The 17,290-nt window shown below is 40.5% G+C and overlaps 1 protein-coding gene and 1 non-coding gene across 2 annotated transcripts; one reads left to right on the top strand and one right to left on the bottom strand.

The window, feature by feature from the left end:
- Positions 1–5,702: 5,702 nt before the first annotated feature.
- Positions 5,703–6,880, top strand: LOC141638060 (uncharacterized). The gene is made up of 3 exons (XM_074447508.1): positions 5,703–6,158; positions 6,257–6,524; positions 6,696–6,880. Exons 1-3 carry the CDS (start codon positions 5,703–5,705, stop codon positions 6,878–6,880), a joined length of 909 nt encoding a protein of 302 aa, XP_074303609.1.
- A 6,583-nt stretch (positions 6,881–13,463) lies between these two features.
- On the bottom strand, positions 13,464–13,567 carry LOC141638072 (small nucleolar RNA R71). The gene has a single exon (XR_012541983.1). It is a non-coding gene; the product is annotated as a small nucleolar RNA R71 (small nucleolar RNA).
- Between the last annotated feature and the right edge of the window lie 3,723 nt (positions 13,568–17,290).

The following is a 17,290-nucleotide window of genomic DNA, read 5'->3' as shown; positions in this document are numbered from 1 at the left end:
AAATACAAAAAAATTTCATAGGAAGGCGAGTCAAAGGCGGCAAAAGAATCTCATATTACGGATTGTAGATGACCAGGGGGTTACTCACGCTGACCAGGAGGGGATTAAGAGAGCAGCAACAAGCTATTTTTCACACCTCTTCATGACTACCTCACCAAATGAATTCGATGATATACTGGAGGGAGTAGAGGGAAGGGTAACCACTGATATGAACGAGATTCTGAGGGGAGAATACACGAGGGAGGAGGTAGTATAGGCTCTTAAACAAATAAACCCGCTTAAGGCTCCGGGCCAAGATGGTATGAATGGGCTCTTTTTTCAAACCTATTGGCATATCGTTAGCCCCGAGGATGTTCATAAGATGCTCGATATTCTTAGGGGAGCTTCTATGCCAAGTAAGTTGAATCGTACTCACATTGTTTTAATTCCCAAAAAGAAAGAGCCAGATAAAATGTCGGATTTCAGGCCAATTAGTTTATGTAATGTGATTTATAAATTAATATCTAAGGTGTTAGCTAATCGTCTGAAACGTTTCCTTGGCGACATAATTTCTGAAAATCAAAGTGCCTTTACCCCGGGGAGGCTTATAACTGATAATATTTTGGTAGCCATTGAACTTTTCCATCATATGAAGAATTCTAGGGGCAGAGGAGGTCATATGGCCCTCAAACTGGATATGTCAAAGGCTTACGATCGCGTCGAATGGTCTTTCTTGGAGCGGGTTATGTTGGTTACGGGTTTTGATGACAATTGGGTTAATAGAATTATGGAATGCGTAAGATCAGTTTCCTATGAGATTATTGTTAATGGCTCGCCATCGGAGATTGTGGTGCCTTCCCGGGGATTAATACAAGGCGACCCTCTATCGCCATATCTTTTTCTCCTGTGTGCGGAAGTTATGTCGGCTATGATTCGGAAGGCTATTGAGAGTTGCAGTCTTCATGGGATTAATATTTCACCTAATGCTCCGGTTATTTCTCACCTTCTCTTCGCGGACGATAGTATAATTTTTGTGAAAGATAGTGAAGGAGAAGCTCGTGTGGTCTGGGATATTTTACATCGTTACAAGGCTGCATCGGGCCAGATGGTTAACTTCGATAAGACAACCGCTTCTTTCAGTAAGGGCACGAGAGAGTTGAGAAGAGCTGGGGTGGCAACGGTCCTTGGAGTCCGCGTGGTAGAGTCACAAGAAAAGTATTTGGTCCTCCCTACTGTTCTTGGGCGGTCGAAGAAGGCGTTGACGAATATTGTTCGGGACAAAATTAGTAAGAAACTACAAGGATGGAGAGGTATGCTACTCAGTAAAGGGGGGAAAGAAAAATTGATAAAGGCGGTAGCCTAATCAATTCCCACATACGCTATGAGTGTATTCTTATTTCCGTCTAATTTTTGTAAAGAACTTCGATCACTGATTTCGAGATTCTGGTGCGGAGCCGGAAACGGCAAAAGGAAAATACCATGGGTGGCCTGGAACAAAATATGTAAACCTAAATGCAAAGGTGGTCTTGGATTTCGCGATTTCCAGAAGTTCAACAAAGCTCTTCTAGGAAAGCAAGCATGGAGGCTTTTAACTGATGAGTCTAGTCTTATGTCTCGGTTGGGTAAAGCTAAATATTATTGGGATCCTTCTTTTATAGATGCGGAGTTGGGGACCAATCCTAATTTTACTTGGTGAAATATTGTTGAGGCCCGTAGTACTATTAAGTTTGGTGCTAAGCGAAGAATAGGGGATGGGTGTAGCACGTTGGTCTGGTCTGACCCATGGATTCCAGGAACTCAAACGCGGCGTACCATTTCTCCCCGGTTGGAAAGTAGTGAGAACCTCCGAGTTGTAGACCTGATGACGACATATGGGCGTAATTGGGACAAAGTGAAGGTAAGTTCGCTATTTCTCCCTTTTGAATAAGAGGGTATATTCAACATCCGTATAAGGGTAGACAGACCGCCGGATGAATGGTGCTAGGACCTAGAAAAAGATGGAGACTACACGGTTAAATCTACATACAAACTTCTAGCTGGTGAGGAGGAGGATCCCGAGCAATCTAGCTTTTCACGAGACAAATGGTTGTGGAACAAGATTTGAAAGTTCCCGTCATTCCGCATATTAAGCTGTTCTTTTGGCAGTTTTTCCATGACGCCTTAGCTACGAATTTTAATCTAGCAAAACGGCTTGGCAATATGGATGTGGCTTACCCTCTATGTTCTAGCAATATGGAGACTTGCCTTCATGCTATTCGGGATTGTGAGTGGGGGGATGGGATTTGGGAAGGGCTGGGTTACTCGGTGCATAGGGTCAATGGGGAAGAGCGGGTGAGGGAGTGGGCAGAGAGGATGTTGAGGGAGATGGGTGTGCGGGAGTGTGTCGAATTTATGACATGTTACTGGGCTATTTGGGAACGTCGTAATAAGTGTGTTTTTGAGGGAGAAGTAAGGAACGAGGAGGTCGTGATTGATAGGGTAAGAAAGCTCTATTGGGAAATGGAGATGGAGGAAGGGGCTGCTAGGGGGAGCGAGGCCAGTGATGGTACCACAAGCAGGTGGGAGAAACCAGCAGAAGGAGTGTTTAAAGTGAATGTTGATGCGGGCTTTATTAAAGGCGGGGGTATGGGAATTGGGGTGGTTTGTCTTGAAGCAACAGGGCATGTTCGGTGGGGAGTGGCCATTCAAAGCAAGAGGGTATACGATGTGAAGGTAGTAGAAGCAGTTGCGTTTCTCACCGGTTTACTGAAAGCTGAAAGGGATGGCTGTTCGAGAGTAATCATTGAGAGTGATTGCGTAGGCGTGATAGTAGACTTGAAGCAGCGCAAATAAGGAAGAAGTGATATTTATTTAGTTTACAATGACATTTTTTCGTTAAGTAATTTTTTTGTTTTTGTTGAGTTTAAGTACGTTAGTAGAAAGTCTAATGGGGTCGCTCATGCTTTAGCTCACGCTAACCCATGGAACTATGGTAGGAATATTTGGTTTGGAGATCTTCCTATATATGTATGTCGCTGCTATTGCTGATTCAGATTTAATATAGTTAATCCTTCGGGGTTTTCCTAAAAAAAAAAAGAATTATGATCGATCGATCATCAGAAACCCCAAAACCCTTTCACATACCCCATCCCCCCTGTTTTATTTACAAAACCTTTCACCCTTAAATCTGCCAAACTAGGGTTTCTGAACCCACAATTCATCATCTAATCAAACCCAAAATTTATCGATTATCTTTCATCAATAACTTTGTATTTTTCATCCTTCATTTGTGGTTTTTCAGGTATTCATATTTCTCCTTTTATTCGTGTTTGTTATCAACACAATATTATTTAATTTTGTATAATCTGATGTTTTTTGTTATTTGTTTAAATATTTGGCCAAGTTGAGAATTTTTAAGTAAAAAGATGCTTACTTTTCAACTAACCAGTAGTTAATTGCTTGAGTTCATGCATTGAAATTCATAATTTGATTGGAGAAGTAGCATCGATAGATGAAGTGCTCGGTAATTTGGTATAAAGATGCTTACTTTTCACATAATCAGTTTGTTTGGATGCAGTAAAGTGAGACAATTTGGTATATTATTGACCCGTTTAAAGTTTAAGACGGATAATGTTCGTCTTAAATGAAAATTTGTGTATTTCCACCTTCACTCTCTGTAATTTCGGTAGAATTAAGTGTGTTAACTTGAAAAATCCGTCGAGACAACTGAGATAGATGCAATATGGACTTTACTTTTTGATTTGTCATTGAGTTTAAATGCCTCTGCACTTGGGTTTTGTGTGTATGCATTAGCTGAGGCAAAAAACTCTGTTACACATTAGCTAAGGCACTACTTTGTTAATTGTTGCAACCGAGATAGATGCACTACTTGTTTGTTATGTCTTATACATTAGCTAAGGCAAAACCCCCTGTTACATAATCCATCATCACTTTCTAGCTGAGAGAACTATTAACTACCATGTGTATGCTATAGCAACCTTTTGAGCCTACATCTATTTTGAGCCTACAACTAAGCCTACATATTATGATCAAACTATTCAATTTGTAAAATCTGATATTGTTCTTTGTTAATTGTTTAAATCTTTGGCCAAGTTGAAAACTTTTAAGTGTAAAGATTATTACTTTTCAAATAATTAGTAGGTAATTACTTGAGAATTTTAAATCTTTGGCGAAGCTTGAGTTCATGTTTTGAAACTCATAATTTGATTGCGGTAATGTTTGGATGCAGTATGGAGAACGTCTCGTTAAAGCTTCATTTTAGGGCTAACTTTGTTGAAGTAATAGTTGAAGATACAGATAAGTGTTAACTTATGGACATTATTAATGACCTATATGATGGAGCAGAGAAAGAAGGTATACCTCTGCCTAAACATCCTTCTTTAGCTTACTCTTATAAAATGAAATCTATCACTTTAAATGATGATAAAGATTTAATGGAAATGTTTAGTAGATTTGCTGGCAAGAAAATTATTGACATTTGGATTGGGTGTTTAGTGAAACCTTCTCATGTCCTTACTTTGGCTAGGCAACTTAGGGCTAAAAATAAAACTATTGAGCCTGTGGTTTCAAAGGTTTTAAATGCAGCCATTACTGATGTTCCAAAAGCGTTTGAAGGTTTTAAATGCATAGGTGAGAAACTAACTTGCAGGAGAAATATTTCCAATTCAAAAGCTACAAGCTATATTGCTATAAATCAAATATCACCTGACTCTATCCCTGCTGAACCTACTTCACCCCTTCATACCCAACAATCTGAGTTGGTGCTAACTCCAAGGACATCTCCAAGGTTCAGTCAAAGGTCTTTAGCCAATTCACCCATTAAAATCATTGCAATAGCTGCTGAACCTACTTCCCCCATTACTATACTATTGAAGCATTCAATCTGGCTGTCAACATTAGAAGGGCATCTCCAAGGCTTATGTTGCCCTCGGTCAACCAATCTTCAGAAAAACAAGTGATAAATGTGAAGATGGCCAGGACAACAACTTTAAAAATGGGAGTTTATGTTCCTAAAGTTAGAGGGGCCTCAAATGCCTTGGTGGTAAGGAGTGAAAGCGTAACAAGGGCTGTCAGGAGTGAAAGAGTAATAAGGGCTATGAGCAGGAAGGGTAAGGAGCTGGAGCTTATTGTTGAACTAGACCACTCTGATAATGATGGCACATATGTACCAATTGATGAGGAAGTAAGTGAGCAAGATGAGGGTTTATCGGATTTAGAAGAAGAGAATGAGGGTGTGTCGGCCTTAAATTATGGTGGTTATAACCCATATAAAGAACCTGAGTGGAATGATGAAGGTGGAGGGTATCTCGAGAAGTTATTTAAGAATGGTGAACTATATCAGACCAAACAGTTTGGGGCTATTAGGTTGAGGTCTTGGCAACTATTTATAGACAAAGAGCACTTTAAAGATGTTCTCAGAGACTATTTTGTTCAAGAAGGTTTTTACTTTGTTGTTGTAAAGTCTGAGTGGAATAGGTACATAGCAGATTGTGCCACTGCTGATTGTGGTTGGAGGATACATGTTTCAGTCCTTCCTGATGAAACTACTTGGGCCATTAAGTTAATTAGGTATCCTGACCATAGATGTTCTGGTGTGAGGACAAATAACCCTATGGCTAATTGTGTTTGGGTGGCTAAGAAAATGATAGAAGACATAAAGTGCCAACCCAGTCATATCTGCACAATCAATTAAAGACTTGTTAATGAAAAGATATGGATTGGAAATGGCAAGTAGTTCAGTGTACAAGATGAAAGAAATAGCATTGAGGGAAATCAATGGAGGACATGATGAGTCTTATAAGCTACTTATTCAATATGTTGAAATTATAAAACTAACAAACCCAAGCAGTATTGTACATTATTCTGGAACATACATGGGTAATCCAGAGAAGACTCTCCACTTCAAGTCAATCTTCATATCTTTTCAAGCTCAGTTTATGGGGTTAATTAGAGGCTGCAGGAGTTTGATAGGGGTTGATAGTGCACACCTCAAAGGAAATCATAGGGGTGTATTATTATTTGCAGCAGCCCTTGATGGGAACAATGAAATGTTTCCTATTGCAATTGCAGTAGTTGAAGCTAAAAATAAGGACAGTTGGTGTAGCTTCTTTACATTCTTAAAGCAATGTGTGGCTGAAAGTGGTAGGACAAACTGGACAATAATTTCTGATAAGCAAAAGGTAACAAATTATTGTTCTTAATAATTACTACTTAATATTCTTCTTTACATATTCATAATCATTTTTTCTAATTACTAAATATTCTTCTTTATAATTAGGGTGTTAAGCCAGCCTTGGACATGGTTTGGCCTGATGCTTACAGAAGGTTTTGTGCTCCACATTTATGCAAGAATTTCAAGCAGCAATATCCTGGGTTATTGCTGTACAAACTATTTTGGATGGTTGTAAATACAACATCAGAGTACAAATTCAAGAGAGCTTTAGAGCAACTTGTTCAACATGGAGGAAATGATTGTGCAAGATGGTTTATTGATTTGGAGGACAAAGAACAATGGACTAAGCATAAATTTGATCCAGAACTTTCATGTGAAGATAACACAAGCAATTTTGTTGAGAGTTTAATAATACTCCTGGAGTACATAGAACAAATCCAGTTCTAAGCTTACTTGAAGGTCAGTGTGCAAAGCTCAGTAAACTTGAAGTTTTTCAGTTTACTATGAGTTTAATAAAACTCTAACGTGTGTTATATGTTAACAGGTGTCAGAAGAATGACAATGGTAAGGAATGCTGCAATACAAAAAGCAGCTCAATCATGGCCTGATGAAGGAGTCTATCCAAACATATTAACAAGGTGGAAGGAGCTCCAAAAAGAGTCAAGATTATGTTATGCCCATGCAAGTGGAAATGGTGAATTTGAGGTCCAAGATGGTGGATTCCTGTAGATACCTAATTTTTGCACCTCCCGCCAACCACCCAGTGATGATTGGGCCGCATGTTTGATATGCGGAGCGATTTATGACAATTCGTAAGTTCATCGACAAGTGATAGCTCAAACACTCGAGTCAACCTCATGGTCGTCATCTAAGCATTGATACGGTCGTTTTGACAGTAATTAGAGTTCATTTGGAGTCCGGGTCAAAAACCGCTTCATTTTCTAAAAACCGTTTAAATGCTGAGTCGGAATATTCTGGAGTGTTCTAGAATTCTCTGGATATTTATTCCTAATTAAATTTAATATTTTTATGGAAATATCTTCCGCATATTGTGTTTCACGGAATAAGGAAGTGTATATCTACCGAAATTCCATAAAAAACGCGGAAATCTTTCTTGCCGAGGAGAAAACCTCTGGGGAAATGACGCAGCAGGTGCCGCGCCTCTTCCAAGGGTCGCAGTGGTTACTGTGCCTCTTCCCCAGCCCTCTTTCTACGCTTTCCAGAATATTTCCGTGATTTGTTTCCGTATCTGTGTTATTCCTAAACTCCTCCATAGGTTTAGTATAAATCGAGACCTTCGGTCTCCATATTTGGCACGCGAGTGTTCCGCCCCTTCTTTCTCTCTTTGCATTCTAGACTACGCTATTGATTTCGACGCCTACGTGCTTGATCAATTGACCATGTAAGCTCAGATCATTCTGAGTCTCAGTCACGTTGCATAGACCGACCAATTTGACGAACTCCACCTTAATCAACTTAATCAATCTTTTAAATCCTTTAAAAAGGGCACTTTCCACGCATATTCGAGTCGAACAATCACTAAATGATAACTTTAGTCAATCTCGTTTCGTCAAACATGTAAGTCTGAAGGTGTAAATCCCATTTATTTATTGTACCTTTTTATTTTGTATCATCCAATGTAAGGTCTATATCAAAAGCACGTTCAAAAACCATCTTTTAAAACCATTTTTATAAAACAACGGAGGTCTGACGTCGAGAACGCAGCAACAGATGCGCCTCTTCGAAGAATCGCAGCACCTGCTGCGCCTCTTCCAGAGGCTGCTGCTGCTCCTACTCTTCTTCTTCTTCCTCGACTTTCTGCAATTTCCCCTTTTCTCTTATTCTTTCGTTTCTTTTGTTCATTTCAGTATATAAACATGCTTTTAACTAATCCGTTTCAAATTATAATGCTTAATTCGACATAAATTCCTTATAATCTAATATTTGCGGATTTTCGTGATCTTATTCAAACCCGGATTTTAAAGGTTCGATTTTCCCATATCGAGTCTTTAGAGTTCGTCTTTTGTACATAGTTTTCTTTATTTGATTTCAGTTTACAAGTTTAATTCCGTTTTCAAGTTCAAAGTTTCGACCTTTACAAATCCAACATTGTATAATTATGTAAATCCCCGTAATAATTTTTTAGTCTTTAATCTAACTTGTGACGATATTAGTATGTATGTAGTCAATTAAAACACTTCAATTTGAGTTTAATATTAATAATCGACCTTAAATTTACCAATGAACGATAACAATCCGTTATTCTGACTTCATAGCCAGAACCCAACTCAAGAACGGACGCAGGAAGTGCTGCGCCTCTTCTAAGGGACGCAGCAGATGCTGCGCCTGTTCTTGGTTGGCTTCTGTCCCTGAACTATTTCTCGCTTTGACGTAGCTTCTAATTACGGTTTGATCGACTATTAATCGTATTTTCACTTCTAATTCGACGTATTTTCGTATTTAATTTCAATTTTATTTTTCTTTTTTTTTTCTCTTCAAAATTCCGTCTTTGAACGTGCTTTTGACGTAGATCAAATAATCCTTGTAATTCTTGTAATTTTAATTATTGTAATTCATTTATTATTATTATTATTATTATTATATATGATTTAATTGTATGGCCTTCACATGTAATTAATCTAACTTCGAACTCGACCAATTTGTTAGCTAAAATACATGTTAACCGACATAGTCTAATTTCACATGCTAGGATTAATCTATGTTTGTTGCATTGCATGCATTACATCGACGACATATCAAATATGAACGATTTCCCTAATCATTAGTAGAGGCCGCTATCGAGGCGGGCGGGATTAGGTGTTGGATTAAAGAGCTTCCTCATACGTACCCTCACCCCTTACTCCAGTTATCTCTGGGCATCCGTGTCCATTGGCATTTTCGAGTCATTATAGACATAGAATGCTAAGGGTAACGAGTTTTTAGTGTCTATGTCACTACTTTATGTCTTGACATGGCACGAGGTATTCGAACGGTTCCAATTTTCCATAAAAATTGGTGGCGACTCCACAAATGCAGGCTTATTCAACCTTTCATCGGTTTCAATGCCTCACCAATCGGTAACGGCCCATGACGTGCTTTGACAAACCCAAGGTTCCGAGGGAGAAGTGCTGCCGCCTCGAGAGCAACGCGCGGGTGCGCGCGGCGCGGGTGGCCCATGTTCACATTTTGGCGACTCCGCCGGGGAAAATACACTTACGTGTTACCCAGGGTGAAACTTGAACAAGGTTAGGGAATAGTTTATACGAGACAGTTGTCGGTTTTCATTACTCGACCTTCTTAGGTCATTTCATTTGGCCTTCCTAGGCTTAACCCAACCCATTCGACCAATTGTCCCATCTGGATGGTCCAAATTCTTATCTGGGCCTAAACATGGATAGCGATTGACGTCAACCATACCGTGGTACATACTCATGTTTGTATCAAGGGCTTTCACTACTCGAGGGAATGGACTAGGAACCGACCTTACTCATGTTTGGCACGGACCTCTCCATAGACAAGGGTTTGATTGCTTGGTATGGCAACCCACCTTTCAAGCCAAAACCCTTTAAATGCACTCAGCATACCGTTATAATGCCCATATGTATGTTTGTATCTTATACGTGATCAGCATTTGTAAACAAAATCATGACGAAATTTTGCAAAATAAAATCCTTTTCAAAAAGTAAATATTTTCGAAAATGGCCTAAAAATAGAGCAAAATAAGCCGAAACTCTGTCCAAATGTGGAATCAAAGTTCGGGTCTTAAACCCATTTCAAAACCTCACTTCGAGTCAGCACTCCTACAACTACACTACAGTTGTCTAGGACAAACATTTCAAAATTTGTCATTTTCAAACCTCACTTGACACGGTGGCACACACCCACTTCACGAGTCAAGTCTTTTTTTGAGTAAGTGTGCGAAAACGGTCGATCGTGTTTTGATTCGTCATCGGTCTCTTATCCTCAGTTCCAAAATGGTGGGAACTAGTCATGGAAGCGTTAATGGTCAACCCCAACCGTCCGTAAATGGTAATGATCAAATCCTAGCTGCACTCATTCGTCTCCAGACAAGCCAAGACCAAGCTTATGCTCGCCTCAATGCCATCGAAGGCCGCATTGTCACTGTAGAAGCTAGACTTCCTCCTGCAGAGGATGCTATTCCCGACATGGTCATACACGATAATCTTCCACCCTTTGTTGGACAACTAGAAGTCAACCCTCCACCAGGTCCTACTGAAGCTGAAAAGCGACTCCAATATTTGGAGGAGCAACTAATGTACCTCAAGGGAGATGACATATACAGGGAAAACAGTCGCAAATATGAGGCAGTAAACGCTCAAGTGCCAAGTAACTTCAACATGACTGACATCCCGAAGTTTAAGAGGTATGAAAACCCGTTAAACCATATTCCTGCCTTCAAAGATTATTTGTCTATCAAAGGCATCAAGCCAGAGATGTTCCTAAGGATCTTTCCTTCATCTCTCGATACTATTCCTAAGCAATGGTTCTACTCCTTGGATCACAAGAAAATTGCTACTTGGGATGATGCTGCAATTGAGTTCACCAAACAGTATGCAGATAATGCTGAAATTCAAGTCAATATGCGCACTCTAGAGGTTCTTACCCAAAATGAAAAATAAGGTTTCACCGACTTCCTAAGTAGGTGGAGAAAGACTAGCATGCAACTCGTCGAATGCCCAGACGAGGCTACTCTTGTTGAAAAGTTCGTGGACAATTTAAGGCCAATCTATGCGAACCATCTAAGGTACCAAAGCATAAAGTCTTTCAAAGACTTAACAATGTTAGGAACGAGAATTGAAGACGATATCCGTAAAGGACACTTGTCCAAAACGGTAGGTTGCGGATATCAAGGCACAACGAGTCGTTCTTATGGCTCCACTAGCAAGACCGACGAGATCAACCTTGTCGAATCATCTACTAAGAATAATAACCCGCAGAGGAAGTTCGCCAATGTTGGTGACTCGTACTCCAATGCTCTAAAAAGATTAATGAAACAAGGTAAATTCCAACCCATAGGACCTACACCTGACCCAGAGAGGAAGTCTAAGTTCTGGGATAAGAACGCCTACTGCGAGTACCATAGAGGCAAAGGACATGATACAGAGAATCGCTTCAAATTGAAACATGTCATTCAGGATATGCTGAAGATGGGCGCCTGCTGATACGTGCAATTAATATAGTCTTTTTAGCCTCTTATTGCACGCATTTCTATGTCATTTTTATAGTTTTGTATTGCAAAACGCCCCGAATAGGCTGCTTTGGTTTGTTTCGTCTCATTTGCAGGAACGGACCTCAAAGTGGTGAAATCGTGCCTTATTCGTTCCTCCTAGCATGCATTTAAGGAGATAGAAAATTTAGCGCGGAAATGCTATGCCTCGGGAAGCGTGAGGACTCCTTAGAAGCTGACCAAACGGAGTGCAAGCTTTTTCAGTGGCTAACTGCTCGATCAAGTGCTTTCTTGGTCGATCGAGTGGCTTTGACGGTTCAAGGTGTTCGATCGAGTCCTTGCTGAGCTCGATCGAAGTGGGCTAAATTAGAAGCTCTCGATCGAAGGCCATATCTGTTCGATCGAGAGGATTTGCTGAAGAATTACTCGATCGAGAGGTTTCAAATTCCTCGATCGAGTGACTATGCTTATTTACACGTGATTTTATTCCGTGATTAGTTATTGTTTTAGTTAATAATCTCTTCCCTATATAAGGAAGACGTCATTAGGTTCAAACATATTCTACACTACGCTTAATTACTCTATTTATCTTAATTACTGCTGCTTCTTTCTCTTTGCTACGATTAACTCATTCTTATTGCCGGATTCGCTTCTCTGTAATCTTTCTCTACTCCTTTTACTCAATCTAATTTTCTTTGCTCTTAATTATTTGTTCTCTAATTTCTGTTTAATATTTGTCATTAATTTATGCAATTTCATTCCTTTAATCTATCTATTATGTCTTTCTCTAGTTTATTCAATGTTATTATTGTTTATGTCATTAATAGCATGAGTAGCTAAATTCCCTTATGTTAGGATTATGGGAGCCATGGTAGTGAGTTGACGATGTTGTGAATAGGTTAGATGATCAAATTGTGAGAACTGTTTTATGACAATATAACTGTAATCGTTTAGTTGAGTGCACGCTTCTAAACCTGTTAAATTGGTTAAATTCAATCCTAGATCGGAAGATTGGAATGAGCAGACCTGTTATGAACAGTAAACTACCCTAATGAGGACTGAAGTTAAGTTAGTTGTATTCTAGGGTGGATAGCGTACCGGAAGGACCTTTCCCATGCCCTTCTCACATTAGATCGTCTGAACTATTTACGACTGAGTTAATTAATTTCCATGGTGAACCGAATTCCTAACATATTTCTCTTTATCTGATCACATACATTGTTCATCTTTGCTTTTATTGTTCTTTTGCCTTATTCTCTTGCTTTAATCACTTTTAGCTTAGTAATCAAACTCAAAACCCCCACTTGTTACCAGACAGACCTAGATTAGCAGATAGATATAATAGCCTCCCTGTGGAGATCGACCCTACTTCCGCTAACTTCTGTTGGTAGTTTTAGGTATTTATTTTTGGTACTAAAATGACGGTATCAAATTTTGGCACTGTTGCTGGGGAGGTAATTAGCCCATTTATCTGTATATTTTCGTTTGTCTTCGTCTTAGGGAATTTTTAATTCCTTGAGACAGTTCTTATTTATTTTCTCTAGTCTTGTTTATGCCCAGGTCTAACAGGTCGAGTTAGTCCCAGCTGATCCTGAACCAGAGCGGACCTTTCGCTATAGACAAAGACTGCTGGGAAAGAATCAAAAGGAAGTCTTGAGTACTTTTGAACCCGATCTTGAACACTTCATATTTGCAGAAGACCAGTCTTTTGAAGATGACAATTATATTTCTGCCGCTAATTCTGTGAAGATGCCTAATATCGCGAGTCACCCTGAGCCTACAACTGCTTCTATTCCTAAAGGTTTCAATCTTGCGACAGAAGATGGGAGCACATTTGATATCAGACCATCTTATATCAACTTGGTTGAAAGAAAATTGTATCGTGGGGTAGCTGGAGAAGATCCGCAAAAACATATGGAGGTTTTCACAGACTACTGTTCTACCATTCCCGCTACTAAGGGGGTGACGCAGGACAAGATGAAGGAGGTCTTATTTCCTTTCTCTTTGACCGATGGAGCCCGAGAATGGCTCACTGATCTTGATAGAACCGCGGCTGGGATCACCAATTGGGAGACCCTGGCCTTAGCCTTCTACAAAAGGTACTTTCCTCGACAACGAACTAATCAACTGAGAGAAAAGATTACAAGCTTCAAGCAAACGCCAGATGAGAACTTTTATGAAGCATGGAGCCGGTTTAAGAAATTGGTGCGGTCTCTTCCTCATCACGGGTTCGATCAGTGGTTCTTATGCAACCAGTTTTATAATGGATTGTATGACGATCACCATGCTATTTTGGATGCTTCATCAAATGGGCGATTCCAAAAGAATATTGATGATGACAAGGGATGGGGAATTATAGAGGAGATGGCTACCCATTGTGCTGAATATGGGAACCCAAGAGGAGGAATTATAATAGTTTCTTCTGTTGATAGTGCAGTTGTGGTTCAGCTGGAAGCCAAGAATGCCAGGTTTGACAAGTTGGAGTTACAGAATGCAGGAGATCAACAGACGGTTCACTTGTTGACCATAAAAGAAACCGTTTCATGTGAGAGATGTGGAGGGGAAGATGGTCACGTTGCTGTTGACTGTCTAGCTGAGAAGGAGCAAGTCTATGCCTTTCATCAATTTAGGCAAGGGGGGTTCCTATTATAACAATCATAGTGGAGTTCATCCTAACTTGAGATGGACTAGTCAGAATATATTGAATACTACCCCTCCACCGCAGCAACAACAAAAAGTCTACGTTCCACCTCATCAAGCTCAACAAGGCTTTCAAAAGCTTCCATCTTTTCCACCGCCGCATCAAGGTGCTTCCTCTAGTGGTATAAGTGAGATGACTGAGTTGAATTCAATGATACAAGCATTGACCGTCCAATTGCAAAAGAGTGACCAATAAAAAGATGCATCTATCAAGTCACTCGAGTCACAGATAGCTCAACTCGCCACTAATCAAGCGTCAAGGCAGCCGGGTCATCTGCCGTCCCAACCAGATAAGAAACATCATGAGACGGTGAATTTAATTAATTTGAGAAGCGGTCTTTCCTATGAGGGACCTAAAATGTCGACTGAAAAGACAAATCAAACCCGAAAATCACTGTTGTTGAGCGTGAACAGTCGTCATTGGACGAACATATGCTGAACCCGAGGAAAGTCCTCGATCGACTCATTTCAGGTGGTCGATCGAGAGGATTTGCTAAGGAAAATGCTCGATCGAATGAAACTGCTGTTCGATCGAGTACTGTTGAAATTGAAGACTTCGATCTATCGAGTGGATGATAGTCCTCGATCGAGTGAAGTTGTTGATAAAAGTGCTCGATCGAAAGGGAATAGTGGTCGATCGAGTAAAATAGCTGATGATCGTGTTGAAACCTTGGCAGAAAGAAATAAAGGTTTGGAAATTCCCATCACGGTCCCTTTCCCGAGGCGATTACAGAACAGGAAGGCTAAACAACAGTTCGGAAAATTTGATGATATTTTGAAGAGCCTTCACGTCAACGTTCCATTCGCCGAATTGCTTACCCAGGTACCCTCTTACATGAAATTTATGAAAGAAATATTAACGCGTAAGAGGCATATTAGTGATCATGAAACGGTAGCTTTGACTGAAATAGGTTCTGCCTTAATTTAGAATAAGACACCACCCAAACAACCTGACCCGGGTAGCTTTTCTTTTCCATGCCATATAGGGACCCATTTGATTGATAATGCCTTATGTGACTTAGGAGCTAGCGTGAGCGTTCTACCATTGTCTCTTGCTAAGAGACTGGGTTTTACCAAGTTTCACTGTACCAACATGACTGTGCAGATGGCCGACCGTACCTTATCACGGCCACTAGGTGTCTTAGAGGACATACTTGTGAAGATCGGTAAATTCTTTATTCCAATTGATTTTGTGGTCTTAGACATCCCCGAGGATTCCTACACTCCTATTATATTAGGACGACCATTTTTATTTACTGCTCGCGCAGTAATCGATGTCGGGGGAAGACCCTTACTTTTCCGGTAGGTGACGAGGAGCTGATTTTCTACCAGTCAAACATTCGTAGGGCCCCTATGAAGGTTCAACCTTGCAATACCCTACCCTCTATAGAACCTGACATAGACTCTCCAACTGATAATATGGAATCATGTGCTGCGATTTTAATACCTCCGCCTCAGATTGAGAGCAATATGGAGGACCATTCCGTTGTTTCCATTGTTGCAGGTATAGACAGAGTGGATATTGGAGATCCCGTCGATAGAGGTATAGTGAAAACCAAGCTCAATGATGGGAATGATGCGAAAGACGATGCCAAACAGAATGCCAAAGGGAAGAAGAAAGTGAAGGCGTATATGGACGCGAACTATTATTCTTCAACCAGTACGAGTTCAAGCTCATGGCAATCCAAGAGGACGGTCCGCGATGCTGAAGGGACCTCCTCCAGTCAGAAGCCCTCTTTTGGGCTATTAAAGTGCTTCGGAAGATAAACGGGAAATGTCCCGTTGTAAAAACTTTGTAATTTGAATTTCTGTTAGACATTTTTATTTGCGTTTAGACTGTTAGACAATAGCGTAGCTGTTTTTAGCGTAAGACCGAATATAGACTGCGAATTGTGATTTTGGTATTTGCGGGAGGTGTTTTGCTGTGTATTTATACAGGTTTGGGGAAGGTTTGGTGCATTGGAATGCGCGCCAAAGGTCCACAACCTCGATCGAGTACCTTTTGTACTCGATCGAGCAGAGTGCCCAGCCAAAGTCTTCGATCGAGTAAACTAGAGTACTCGATCGAAATGCCCATAATGAAGGTTCCTCGATCGAGTTGTCCTGTACTCGATCGAGAAGAATGGGAGAGCAAAAGTTCTCGATCGAACATACTGCAGTTCTCGATCGAGTAGAATCAAAGGAGGAGACGGAACCTTTCGATCGAGCAATTTTGAAGGACTCGATCGAACAGAATGGTAAAGAAAAGGCTCGATCGAGTGGTTTCAAATCACTCAATCGAGTGACAGTGCTGATTATACACACGGGAGTCTTCTTTTTTCCCTATTATTCTTTCATTCTAACTTTTCCTTCTTCCTTTGTTTTTGCGATAAACCCCTCAAAATTACCCAAATCATCCATTTTTCTTCCCCTTTTACCAAATCAATTATCCTAATTTGTGCCTTGGATTATTTTCGACAAAAGCCCCTTATTTTCCCTTTCAAATTCGTGCTTTTTGCGGGTCTTTGAGGATTCTAGGGTTTGCGAAAATCGGGTGTAATCCGATTACTTTGTGCTTAGTTTGTTGATTTCATTTGCAATTTCTTCTTGGGTAATCAGTCAAGTAAGTCCTTCACCTTATTTCCTTTTGTTTAATTGCGTTTTTCCGACTTTAATTAAGCAATTAGGGTTTCGATTTTTTCGAAATTAGGGGAAAAATCATGTTGTTGTTGTTTTGTTCTCTGATTTTAGAACTTAATTGTGTAATAGGATGGATAGTAGTACTTTGCCTTCCTCTAGTTCCACTTCTAGTCCGTCTGTTATTGAGACAGTGGTCCCTGCTGCCACCACCGTCCCTAGCCCTACTGTCACTCCTGCTGTCACTGTTACAGCTGCTGCCACTGTACCATCCTTGATGTCGACCCCTGCTGTGTCGACCTCCTCTGTCACAGCTACTTCATCTGCACTTGACCCTTGGCCAGTCTCAGGCCGCGCTCCTGGACTGGCTGCTTCTGCCTTAGGTGCTGCTGCTGCCTCCGGTTCACGAGGACGGGGACGAGGAGGGGTTTCCACAGCTGCTGGGCGCACTGCTGCCAGGTTTGTGGCCGATAACTCTCTGGTCTCACTTCCCGAGTATCCTGAGGTACGTTTTATTAACCCTCTTCATCGTAAGCGGTTTCAGCATTTGACGGACTGTGACATTACATCTACCAAATTTTTGTGTCGTTCTTCACTTGAAAAGTTGGGGATTTTAGACTCTGTGCCTGAACTTT

Source organism: Silene latifolia, unplaced genomic scaffold, assembly GCF_048544455.1.
Source record: "Silene latifolia isolate original U9 population unplaced genomic scaffold, ASM4854445v1 scaffold_168, whole genome shotgun sequence".
In the NCBI taxonomy this organism is placed as follows: domain Eukaryota; kingdom Viridiplantae; phylum Streptophyta; class Magnoliopsida; order Caryophyllales; family Caryophyllaceae; genus Silene; species Silene latifolia.
Note: the sequence above shows the minus strand (reverse complement) of the source record. Positions and strands in the feature narration are given on the sequence as shown.

Coding starts and splice junctions, on each gene's coding strand:
- LOC141638060 (XM_074447508.1), top strand. CDS start 5,703: ATGGCAAGTAGTTCAGTGTACAAGATGAAAGAAATAGCATTGAGGGAA. Junction 6,159..6,256: donor TAATTTCTGATAAGCAAAAG/GTAACAAATTAT, acceptor CTTTATAATTAG/GGTGTTAAGCCAGCCTTGGA. Junction 6,525..6,695: donor ATTTGATCCAGAACTTTCAT/GTGAAGATAACA, acceptor ATATGTTAACAG/GTGTCAGAAGAATGACAATG.